The following is a 12,191-nucleotide window of genomic DNA, read 5'->3' as shown; positions in this document are numbered from 1 at the left end:
CCCTGGAATTCCCTTTTCGGAACTTTTTTTTTTTTTTTTGGTGTTTTTGAGACAAGGTCTCCCTGTAGCTGCAGCTGGCCTGGATTCGCTAATAGAGAACAGGCTTGCCTCAAATTCATAGAGATCCACCTGCCTCTGCCTCCCAAGTGCTGGGATTAAAGGCGTGCGCCACCACACCCATCTTCTAAGGAACTCTTGAAAATGACTCAGCCAGATGGGGTCTTGTCTGTGCTTGGCCTGGCTCCCATATCTGCAACAGAATCTACAGGCACACCAGAAAATACAGATCCACCAAACAAAGACAAGGAAAACAAAGGCAGAACACCCCAGTAGACAAGGGACACCAAACAGGCCCAAACACAGACATTCAGTGGCCACCTTCATGCATAAGTTCACTCATTCACCAAAATCCTAACAGGACAGAGACATCTCCTGCTGTCACTGTCCTGGGAGATTGTTAACAATCATATCAGATTTCCTAAGTCTCCCTAGATGTCCTAACTCACTGATCAGTTCTGCCCTAAGTGCACGATCAGCTAGTGGTTCAACTTCCGTTCAAATTTGCTGTGATTGCAATCTCAGGATCCTGAGGGCCTATGAGTCTGCAGTCAGATTCTTCCCCTTACTGGGCCTATCCTGGATTGGTGAACTTTTAATTTGGTGCCCAAGGACCTGGCTTATTTCATGTAGTATAATATCGGCCAAGCTCATCTGTGCAAATGGTACAAGTTCCTTCTTTGCTATGTCTGCATGCAAAATCACATCCCACCATGGTTATTAAATTTCCCTTATCCATCATTCACTGAGGGACTCCTATATTGATTCTACTAACTATTGTGAATAATGAAGCAAATGGAGGGGGGGTAGGTATCTCTTCAACATACTGCTTTCTTTTCCTTTGGATAGAAACCCAGTGCTAGATCACACAGTTCTACTTTTTACTATTTTTGAGGAATGTGTGTACTGTCTTCCAAAATGACTGTAGAGCTTTTTTTTTTCCTTTCAAATAAATCTCTTGAGTGTTTATGCACACATTCTATTGGTTCTGCTTCTCTCAAGAATCCTAATATACTCTTCTATACTGTGAATCTGATTTTATTTACAGCAGTTCTACTTTGCCTGGAGGAGTGTGGCGGTTTGAATGAAAATGTCCCCCATAGCCTCCAAGTATTTGGACATTTTGTCCCCAGATGATGGTGCTGTTTTGGAAGGTCTTAGAAGGTGTGGCTGTCTGGGAGGAAGCACGTCACTGGGGGTGAGCTTAAAGAATTCTTAAGCCTTGCGGGTGGATCTCCAGTCACTCTCTTGCTTCCTGTGCCTGTGTGATGTGAGAGCTTAGCTTCTGCTGCTCCTGCTCCAGCCACCTCCAGCCACCATGTCTCCCTGCCATGACGGAATGTAATTCCCCTGGAACTGTGAGCTCAAATAAATTCTTCCTTCTATAAGTTGCTTTGGTCAGTGTTTCTCTCACAGCAACAGAAAAGTAATGAATACAGTAATTGGTATCAGAGAGTGGACTGCTGGCTGTGAAGAACCTGACCATGTGGGGTTTTGGAGGATTGTGGAAAGCTTTGGAAACTTGGACTAGAAAAGAAGTTGATTGCTGTAAGCAGAGCTTAACAGGCCATTCTAGTAGGGGCCTGGAAGAAAGCAGTGCTGAGAACAATGTAGTTCCAGAGAGAAATAAGGACTTAAGCAGCACTTGGGATATTTTGGCAGAGAATCTGGCTGGAGTCCAAGAAGCTTGCCTGAGGCTAAGTTGAAAAGCAATGGACTAATTTCTCTGGCAGAAGAAATTGCTAGACAGCATAAGATAGAAATGGTGGTGTGGCTATTAATGGTGAATATTACATAGATTTACAGTGAAAAAGGAGTTACTTTTGCTTTGTCCATGTGTTCTTTTGTCTGATACTGATGGGGTCCTTGGACCTTGGATTTTATTTCTAACAGTGATCCAGGCTGGCCTCTACCTCCTGAGTGCTAAGATTACAGGCATGTGCCACAAAACACTTACTCTGTATATTTTCTTCTTTCTCAAAGTTAATATTGTACACGGATACTGAGTTTGGGTCAGAAAAATGTTACAAGAAAAAAGGCAAAACAAATAACAAACAACAATAAAAAACAGGAAAGAAAAAAGAAATCGGAACTAGCATGTGAATTTTGTAGAGACTTCCTAGTGAAAAGGCAAAGCAGCTGTGTATGGACTGCTTTCACTCAGCATTTCAGACTTTGTTGGGGGGCTTAAAAGGGATGACACTGGACAGATGATCAGGAGGCACCCACACATACAGTTGGGAAGCAGGGAGTTCCTAGAGGATGTCTTTTTTATTGACAAACCCAGAACATCTGTGGCAGCAGAGTAGATAGGAGAAAGGCAGAGCTGGAGCAACTATCTTCTGATGCTCACGTTCGGTAGCTGCGAACCTGGCTCCTTCTGAAACTTCAATTTTGTATTTTCATACGAAGGGATTTCTACATTGAAACACTTTCACTCACATCACCCTCATTTATTGTTTTTGGAGACTTAGCTTAGGTTAAATGACAAAAACAAAAACAGAACCCTGACTGACTAAAAGAAGCTGTGAGTCCATTCAAGAATGGCTAATTATGCATTCTCTTCTTTGAACATCTTACTTAAGTGCTTTACTAAAGCCACCAGTGCAGGGTTCCCACCACAGGCCTCGATTTGTTTGTAGGCTTTAGCTTCAAGCTCTCTAAGTGTGCACCGAGTGTATTCAAAAGAACCTACATCCTCAAGATATTGCATACAGTATTTTTTAATATCTGTGTTTTCTGTTCTCTGGCGTAAGATGTTCTGTACTTGTGTGCTTTCTGGCCTTGACCAAATGGCATGAATAGTAGGGAATGAGAACTTTCCTTCAGTCAGGTCTTCACAAAAACTTTTGTTTTCACTGTATTCTTTGGAGTGTAGATTGGCATAATCATCTCTAATCTGGAAAAAGAGCCCAAGTGTGTTAAGCAGTGGCTTTAAATCATCTTTGTAATCAGAGAACAACTGCATGAGGCCTACTGCCAGTCCGAATAAACCACCTGTCTTCTGCAGTACCATGGCTTTATACTCTTCTTCAGTGGGACAAGTGTAAGTGTCCCTCCAGTAAATGTCCAGGCCTTGTCCCTCATGGAGCTCCAGAAGCTGGCGGGTAAAAAGCTTCACGGCATCTGGGTGATCAAGGGTTAAGACTTTCTCTAAGCCAAGGAAATAGACGTAATTGGCAGAATTGATGACAGACGGAATTCCGTAGATGCTGTGTGCCACTGGAAAGCCACGTCGGAGCTTGGAGCTGTCTTCGATGTCATCGATGAGTAAGCTGGCATTATGCAGCATTTCAGTCACTTCAATGATGATCTAAGAGATAAACAAGAAAAAGACAATTCAGCACATTTGAAGGCTTTAAAACAACACAAGCATACAGAGTTGTTTGGTTTTAGAGACAGACTCTCCCTATGTATCCAGGGCTGGCCTTGATTTTAAGACCCTTCTGCTTCAGTTTCTTAAGTGCATGATTCCAGGCATGTACCACCATGATTGGCCAACACAGTTTGTACTTAATGTTAATAAAACTACTTTAAATCTTGGTTGTCTAAGTTTTCACAACTCTACTTAGCAGCCTCAATATGGATATTGCATGCACATTAACAAAATAAGAACCTGGGAGCACTTCTATGTAGGGCTACTAATTTCTTGGGGATTAAGTGGGGATAACGAATGAGGTTAGAGTTGCCTAAGGGCCTGGGATGTGCTGCAGTGGCCAAGCCCTTGCCTAGCACTCTCCAAGTCCTGGATTTGATCCCAGTAGTATAAAAACAGACCCACTGACTGCCACAATACCTGTAGTTTATCTTCTGGAACTTTCAGCCAATGATTAAATGCCTGAGAAAGTTTGGTTCTCACCTGTTTACCTGCAATTAAAAAGCAGAACATGACAATAAAATATGATTTTATTTAAAATAATGTTTTAGACATTTCTGTGTGAATGTACCTATGCACTCCAGGGAGCACTTGTGGAGCTCAGAAGACAACTTGGAGGAATTAGTTCTCACCTTCCACTATGTGGGTCCTGGGGATCTAGGGATTGAACTCAGGTCATCAGGCTTAGTAGCAAGCACCTTTACCTGCTAAGCCACCTTGTCCCAAAACAATGATCTTTCTCTTCATCTTTTTTTGTGTGTGTGTTTTTTGAGTCAGGGTCTCCCTGTAGCCTCAGCTGACCTGTAACTCACTCTGTAGACCAGTATGGCCTTGAGCTCATAGAGCTCCATCTGCCTCTGCCTCCTGAGTGCTGGGATTAAAGGTGTCCATCCCCACACCTGGCAACAATTAATTACAAGAAAAAGTCAGAAATTTCCTTCAAAATTAATCAGACTTGTTAAATCCAATCCCATCAATCTACTGTAGAGATTTCCTTCCATAGTTGAACACTCAACTTTCACTCTTCAAATCTACATCCCAAAGGGCACACAGTGGGGCTGGAGAGATGGCTCAGCACTTAAGAACACTTGATACTGTTCATAGGGCCCCAGTTTGGCTCCCAGCACCCATGTCAGGCAGCTCACCATGGCCTTTAACTCCAGCTTCAGCAGATCTGATGCCTTCATCCGGCTTCCTTTGGGCATCTGCACTCAACATGTACACCCCCGCAGAGATACAGGCATAATTAGAAATAAAAATAAAATCTAAAAGGTACAGGTTTTTGTTTTTGTTTTTCTTATTGAGACAGGGTCTCCCTGTAGCCCCAGGTGACCTGGAACTCACTGTGTAGACCAGATGAGCCTTGACCTCATAGAGATCTGCCTGCCTCTGCCTCCTAAGTGCTGGGATTAAAAGCATGCCCTATCATACCTGGCTGGCACAGCTTTTCAAAATGAGGGCAGGCAAGAGAGTCTAAAGTACTTCAGTGGGTTATAGTTTTAATTTGTATCATTTGGGAAATGAAATGGACATTTATAGAAAATATATCCATATTTTTCATAAAACCATATAATTTACTCCTTCTTCTGAAAAGTCAGTCTGTTTGGGGACAATTAACTAGCATTGTTATATAAAACTCCAAATATTTTACCACTGAATTACCTCATAAAAGTATCTCTTAAAATGATCTGCAAAAACCAGGCACAGCGGTTTTAGTCCTTCATGCCTTTAACCTCAGCACTCACGATGCAGATGCCAGACTAGTCTATATATTGAGTTCCAGGGAGGCTAAGGCTATAGGGAGAACCTGTCTCAACAAAAGAAAACAAAACACTTGCCACTTCTTTAAACTAAGGTTTAAACTGTAAGTTTAAAAAAAGCTAATCTCTTTGTTTTACCTAGGGCCATTACTTTTTAAATATTTTCTTTTTTCACATGGGAAGCTCAAAGAAAGGTATTTGGGTCTAGTTACCACTAGAAAAATCATGTTAGCAGAAACATAACAGTAATGGTAAATAAAAACCATGACCAGTTCATTTAGCAAAGGTGTCCTATGAGCCTTCTGCTAAATGAATGCACAGTAATAGCCTCAATTCAGAAAAGGCCTCGGGAAATGGTTATATAAAAAATTAAGCTTCATGGAGCTGGAGAGATGGCTTAGTGGTTAAGAGCATGTACTGCTCTTGTAGAGGACCTGAGTTGAGTTCCCAGCACCCATGTAGGGTGGCTCACAACTGCCTATAACTCCAACTATGGCCTCCACGGTGATCTGCACTCAGGTGCCCATACACACACTCATAATTAAAAATAATAAAAAAATTATGTGGGTGTGGTGGCATGGCTTTAATCCCAGCACTCAGGATGCAGAGATAGGCAGATCTCTGGGGGTTTGAGGCCAGCCTGGTCTATGTAGCAAGGTCCAGGCCAGCCAGGGATACATAGTGAGACCTTGTCTCAAAGAAACAAAACAGAACAAAACAAAATAGCCACTATTCTTACTTATTTTTGCATTGTGGGTGATCAAATCAAGGACCCTGTACATGCTAGGCAAGTACTCTGCCAGCAAGCTACATTATTCTCTAACCCCCAAACACTATTTTCTAAGTTCTACCTGTATATTCTTTACAGCGATCATCCACAGAAAAAGAAAGAAAGAAGCAACTCACATCACATATCCAAAAAGGGCAAAGCTGTACTTTCTATGAAAAGTCAAGAAAGGCACATCTTAGGGTTCTCTCCCCATGATACACACGATCTGGGTAGTCACACAGTCTGTACCGCTTACTTCCCAGCTGAACAAAAGTCAATCTGGGCTATAGCTTCAGTGCACAAAGTAATCACATTTAAAAATAATTCCTTTTTTTCTCTTTGGTCTTTTTGAGACAGGTCTCCCTATAGCCCCAGCTGGCTTTTGAAGTCACTATGTAGGCCAGGCTGCCCTTGAACTCACAGAGATCCACTTGCCTCTGTCTCCCAAGTGCTGGGACTAAAGGCGTGTCACCACATCCAGCATTTAAAAATAATTCTTAAACGTAAATACTTAGGATGCTGGAGAGATGTCTCAGTGCTTATTAAGAGCACTGACTGCTCTTGCAGAGGACCCAGGTTTGTTTCACAGCACCCACATGGTTGGTACAAACCGTTCTTATCTCCAGTTCCAGGGGAATCTGATGCCCTCTCCTGACCTCCGAGGCATTGCAGGACACAGGTGCACTCACATACATGTAGGCAATACACTCATACACATAAAACAAAAATAAATTTAAAAAAATAAAACATTAAAAAAGTAAATAGTTTTACAGCTAAAAAACAGAATTAATGAGAAACTCTGATTTCCATTTCACGTTAAAAAATTTTTTGCTTTATTTTTTATGTGTATGAGTGCACTGCCCATATGTATGTGCACCTGTGTCATGCAATGTCCATGGAGGTCAGGTGATGGTGTCGGATCCCTTGAGCTGAAATTTAGGATGATTGTGAGCCATGATATGGGTGTTGGGCACCAAAACTGGGTCCTCTGCAAGAGCAGCCAGTGCTCTTAACTGTTGAGCCATTTTTTTTCCACTCCAACTTTCTCTTTATTATTATTATTATTTTTATTTTATGTGTATGTGTGTATTGCCTGCATAGGTAAGTGCACCCATGTCGTGCAATGCCCACAGAGCTCAGAAGAGGCTGTCAGATCCCCTGGGACTGGAGTTACATACAGTTGTTAGCTTCCAGGTGGGTGCTGGGATTCAAACCCGGGTCTTCTGCAAGAACATCCAGTGTTCTTAACCACTAAGCAATCTCTCCAGCCCCCCAGCCCAACTTCTGTTGTTCTTTGAGACACTGTGTGGGTCTAGGCTGACCATGAATTGGAGAAACTCCGTCCTTAGCCTCCCAAGTGCTGGGATCACAGTTGTGTACCACCACACCCTGCTTCATTTTACTTTCCTAATCAAAAAAAAATTTACTATTATTGTGTATATGATATGTGCATGTGTGGGCACACTTGGAGAGGTCAGAGGACAACTCTATGGAGCTGGTTCTCTTTCACCTTATATGGCTTAGGGGGATTGACCTTGGGGGGCCAGGCATACACAGCAGGTGCCTTTTCCCACTGAGTCATCTCCAGGTCCTCACTCCTGAACATGATATAGACAACAGTATGATGACTGCTTCATCTACAAATACTGAAGGTCTGGGGTTTCGGGATCTTGAAGTTTTGGGAGACGGAACCTAGCATCTTGTGCATGCTAAGTACTAAGATAAACCTCCGACTCCTGATCTTTCTACTTCTACCTCCTGATTGCTGGGATTACAGGCACGCACCAAATGAGGTTTATACAGTATTGGGGACTGATCCCAGGACTTCGTACATGCTACTTAAGAACTCTACCAACTGAGCTTAGTTTTAGTCTCCCCCCCTACCGCAAGCTTTGTTCTTTTATTTTTTCAGTCTTTTTGAGACAAGGTCTACCTGTAGCCCCGCTGGTCTGAACTGGCTATGCAGACTAGGCTCGCCTTGAACTTATAGAGATCTGCCTGCCTCTGCCTCCTGAGTACAGGGATTAAAGGCATGCATGAGTTGCCCTAAGCACTTACTAGGTACCATAGAAATCCTCCATTTGATTTTGTTGTTTGTTTTGAGACAGGGTCTCTCCCTGTAGCCCCAGCTGTCCTGGAACTCACTATGTAAACAAGGCTGGCCGTGAACTCAGAGATCCACCTGCCTCTGCCTCCCGAGTGCTGATATGAAAGGCGTGCGCCACCACACCTGGCAGAACTTGCTTCTTTACAAGGTTGTCCTTGAACTACTACTAATCTTCCCATTTCCACCTCCCAAGTGCTGGGATTACAGGTGTGCCCAAGATGACAGGTTCTATAGTTTCAATACTTTTTCCCCTTCTGATCAGATCCTAGGGTCTGGCCTGATACTTTTAAAGTTTCCAATTTATTCCTAACTTTGATGCTAAGCAGAAATCTTTTGAAATTAAAAGGTACACTACTGCTTTCTTTCAAAAACTTTCACACTACTGAAGTTCCGCAGCCTCTACGCTGTAGCCCTAACCTTGGCCTCCACTTTCCACTACAACAGTCTGGTACACCTGGTACATCTACATCAGATACACCTGGGTTAACAGAACAGTATTCTCCTTCACAGATTTTAGAAAATACTGACACCATCATCATCATCACCACCATCTTTTAAGTGTAACACTAATATTATAGTATAAGCCATCCTATCTTTAAATTCCTTTAACAACTCTGTTGAGGTCATAGTCTATCATGGATCAAAAATATATTTGATAAGAAAAGCTCACATCAAGGCCATCTTTTGGCTATATAGTGAGTTTGAGGGCAGCCTTAACTACACAAGACCCTGTCTAAAAACCAAACCAAAGCAAACCAAAACGAAAGCTGTACAGAAGAAATTCATTACTCAGGTCAACATTGTAGGCAGCCCTTGCTTTGCATAGTAGGAGACACTTGTTAGATTTGTCAGCACTGACAACCCACGTTTATGGCAGCCCAGTTCTAGATAGTTTTTCCTAACTTGTTAAAATAAAATGAAGTTATTAACTGCTGAATAAATATTCAAAAGCAGTCTTCTGGCTTTTTAAACAGAGGGCGACTTTGTCTTTGAGTTCTGCATTTCTGCCTTCTCTCCATTCTTTTGAAGCACTGACATCAGAAGATGGGCCATCGTGAGGCACTAATCTCGACAGCCCCCTAAAGGTTGGGAATAGCATGCTTTTGGCTCTTTCTTTTGGCTCTTTCTTTTGTGACTGTGTCTCACTATGCTGCACAGGCTAGCCCCCAACTCCTGGGTTCAAGTGATCCTCTCACCTTGGCCTCCCATGTACCTGGAGCTACAAGAGCTACAAGAGCAGTATCACTGTGCCCAGTTCTCCTGGTGTCTGATAACTGTATTTATCCTCAAGGACTCATAAAGGATAGGAATGTAAGGCTGGAGCTCAGCAGTTAAGATCCTGTATTGCTCTTGCAGAGGACCTGAGTTTGGATCCCAGGATACATACCAGGTGGCTTACAACCACCTCTAATTCTACCTCCAGGGGATCCAATGCCCTCTTCTGGCCTCCCCGGATACCTGTACACAAGTGGCACATACACATAACACATAAAATAGTAAGACTCATGGGGTTGGAAATTGCTCTTGCAGAGGACCTGGGTTCAGTTCCCAACACCCACATGTTAACTCCAGTTCCAGGGGATCCAACATCCTCTTCTTGCCTCTGTGGGCATTGCACAACAGGGTGTCACATGCATGCAAGCAAAACAACTCACTCATACACATAAAAAAAATACTGTCTGTTAACTCCAGTTCCAGGGGATCTGAAGCCCTCTTCTGACCTCCAGGGGCATTGCATGACATGGGTGCACTTACATATATGCAGGCAATACACTAATACACATAAAATAAAAATAACAAGGGTCTGGAGAGACGGATTAGCAGTTAAGAGCACTGGCTGTTGTTGCAGAGGACCTGGGTTCGATTCCCAGCACCTACAAGGTGGCTAATAACCATCCATAACTCCATTTCCAGGGGATCCAACATCCTCTGCTGGCCTCCACGTGCGCATGACATGGGTACACTTACGTACATGTAGGCATAACACTCATAAAATAAAAATAATTAAAAACAGCCTGCCCTCAGGCCTCTCTTGGGGTAAGTCTATCGCGCAGCCCTCCGCGCCTTGACTCCCCCAGCCGCGTTCACCCTTCCATCTCCCCCGCTGTTCTCTGCTCCTAGTTTGGGCCCTATACTATCCCTAGTCTTGGGGCCCCAGACACCTGGGGAGCCAGCACTGCTTCCTGATCCTTTTCACGTGGACCGGGTTGGTGCCTTCCTTAGGCCCCAGGAGCATTGCTTCTGGACCTGGCCCCGCCCTCACCTCTCTTTGCTTCCCTGGACCTGCACCACCGGCTAACTCTCCTGGCCTGCTCTCCTATCCTCAGGCCTCTTGGAGTGGGTCTATCGCACAGCCCTCCGTGCCTTGACTCCCCCGGCCACATTCACCCTTCCATCTCCCCCGCTGTTCTCTGCTCCTAGTTTGGGCCCTATACTATCCCTAGTCTTGGGGCCCCAGACACCTGGGGAGCCAGCGCTGCTTCCTGATCCTTTTCACCCGGACCGGGTTGGTGCCTTCCTTAGGCCCCAGGAGCATTGCTTCTGGACCTGGCCCCGCCCTCACCTCTCTCTGCTTCCCTGGACCTGCACCACCGGCTAACTCTCCTGGCCTGCTCTCCTATCCTCCTCTTGGAGTGGGTCTATCGCACAGCCCTCCGTGCCTTGACTCCCCCGGCCACATTCACCCTTCCATCTCCCCCGCTGTTCTCTGCTCCTAGTTTGGGCCCTATACTATCCCTAGTCTTGGGGCCCCAGACACCTGGGGAACCGGTACTGCTTCTTGATCCTTTTCACCCAGAACAGCTTGGTGCCCGCCTTGGGCCCCAGGAGCACTGCTTCTGGACCTGGCCCCGCCCCCACCTCTCTCTGCTTCCCTGGACCTGCACCACTGGCTGGCTCTCATGGCCTGCTCTCCTACCCTCAGGCCTCTCTTAGGGTAAGTCTATCGCAGAGCCCTCTGTGCCTTGACTCCCCCAGCCTCATTCACCCTTCCATCTCCCCCGCTGTTCTCTACTCCTAGTTTGGGCCCTGTACCATTCCTAGTCTTAGGGCCCCAGACACCTGGGGAACAAATATTGCTTCCTGATCCTTTTCACCCAGACCAACTTGGTGCCTTCCTTGGGCCCCAGGGGCACTGCTTCTGGATCAGGCCCCATCCTCACCTCCCTCTACCTACCTCCCTGATCCTGCAACACCCACCAGCCGCTTTCTGGGGCTGACAGCCTCTTTCTGGGACTCCGAGGCTTACCTTACTCTCCCTGATCCTTTGCATCCAGTACAACCCAGCAACTCAATCCACTCCCTGGGAAATCTTGGGGCTTCTTCCCACCCCATCTGCCTTTGCATCCCTGCGTGGCACGGCCACTGCCAGGATCTCAGGTCAGTCCAACACCCAAGTTCCTGAGGCCAAAATCATTCTTAGAAGATTCCAGACGTAAGGAGAAAGTCTGAAAACTTTTGACCCACATTGGAATTGGGTCACTGCGGAACTCCTGAAGACAAAATCAATCTGGCCATGACAATATAAAATCAAAAGGGAGAAACAGAAGCTTAGAAGAACCAGCTCTTCATACCCAAAAAGTTAACCATAAAGACACATAAAGTTCAAAAAAAGAAGTAGAAAGAAACTTGAAGGCCTGAGTATCACACAAGAGTCAGAAACTACAAAAGAAATTCACATGTCAAAATCACAGAGAAAAAATAATAACATGAAAAACCAAAATGACATATCCCCACCAAATACCAGTAATCCTCTAGAGGAGCACAATGAGAACCCCCTAGAGACAATGCAGGACGTGGAACTCAAAAGAACAATGATGAATATGGTAAAAGAATTCAGTGAATTTAAAGAACACACAAACAAGGTAATCAGAGAGCTGAAGGAAGATAGGGATAAACTTCTGGATGAATTCAGAAAAGAGCTAGAAATATTGAAGAACACTCAGGCTGAAATAAAGAATGAAGTGAAACATTCCAAAAGCCAATTAGAAACGACAGAAGAAAGCCTGACCAATAGGATGAATGAAATGGAAAAGAGAGTATCAAGACTGGAAGATAAAGTGGATGAACTGGACCACTCAAACAAAGACTATGAAAAATTTAAGAAATCACAAGAATGGAATA

The 12,191-nt window shown here is 44.5% G+C and overlaps 1 protein-coding gene across 3 annotated transcripts in view; it reads right to left on the bottom strand.

Annotated features, from left to right (window-relative positions):
- Positions 1-2,293: 2,293 nt before the first annotated feature.
- The window catches only part of Ggps1 (geranylgeranyl diphosphate synthase 1), a 29,821-nt gene continuing 19,923 nt past the window's right edge, over positions 2,294-12,191 (bottom strand). For all 3 annotated transcript variants that reach the window (XM_008847028.3, XM_029570375.1, XM_029570376.1), the window contains exons 3-4: positions 3,854-3,924; positions 2,294-3,370 (exon numbers count right to left, since the gene is read on the bottom strand). In XM_008847028.3, the coding sequence (XP_008845250.1) occupies positions 2,609-3,370; positions 3,854-3,924 (833 nt within the window). In that variant the 3' untranslated portion in view covers positions 2,294-2,608. The remainder of the gene's footprint in view (positions 3,371-3,853; positions 3,925-12,191) is intronic.

The sequence above is a fragment of the Nannospalax galili genome, unplaced genomic scaffold, assembly GCF_000622305.1.
Source record: "Nannospalax galili isolate Female #2095 unplaced genomic scaffold, S.galili_v1.0 scaffold1463, whole genome shotgun sequence".
NCBI lineage: Eukaryota > Metazoa > Chordata > Mammalia > Rodentia > Spalacidae > Nannospalax > Nannospalax galili.
This window is presented reverse-complemented; position numbering and strand designations above follow the sequence as displayed.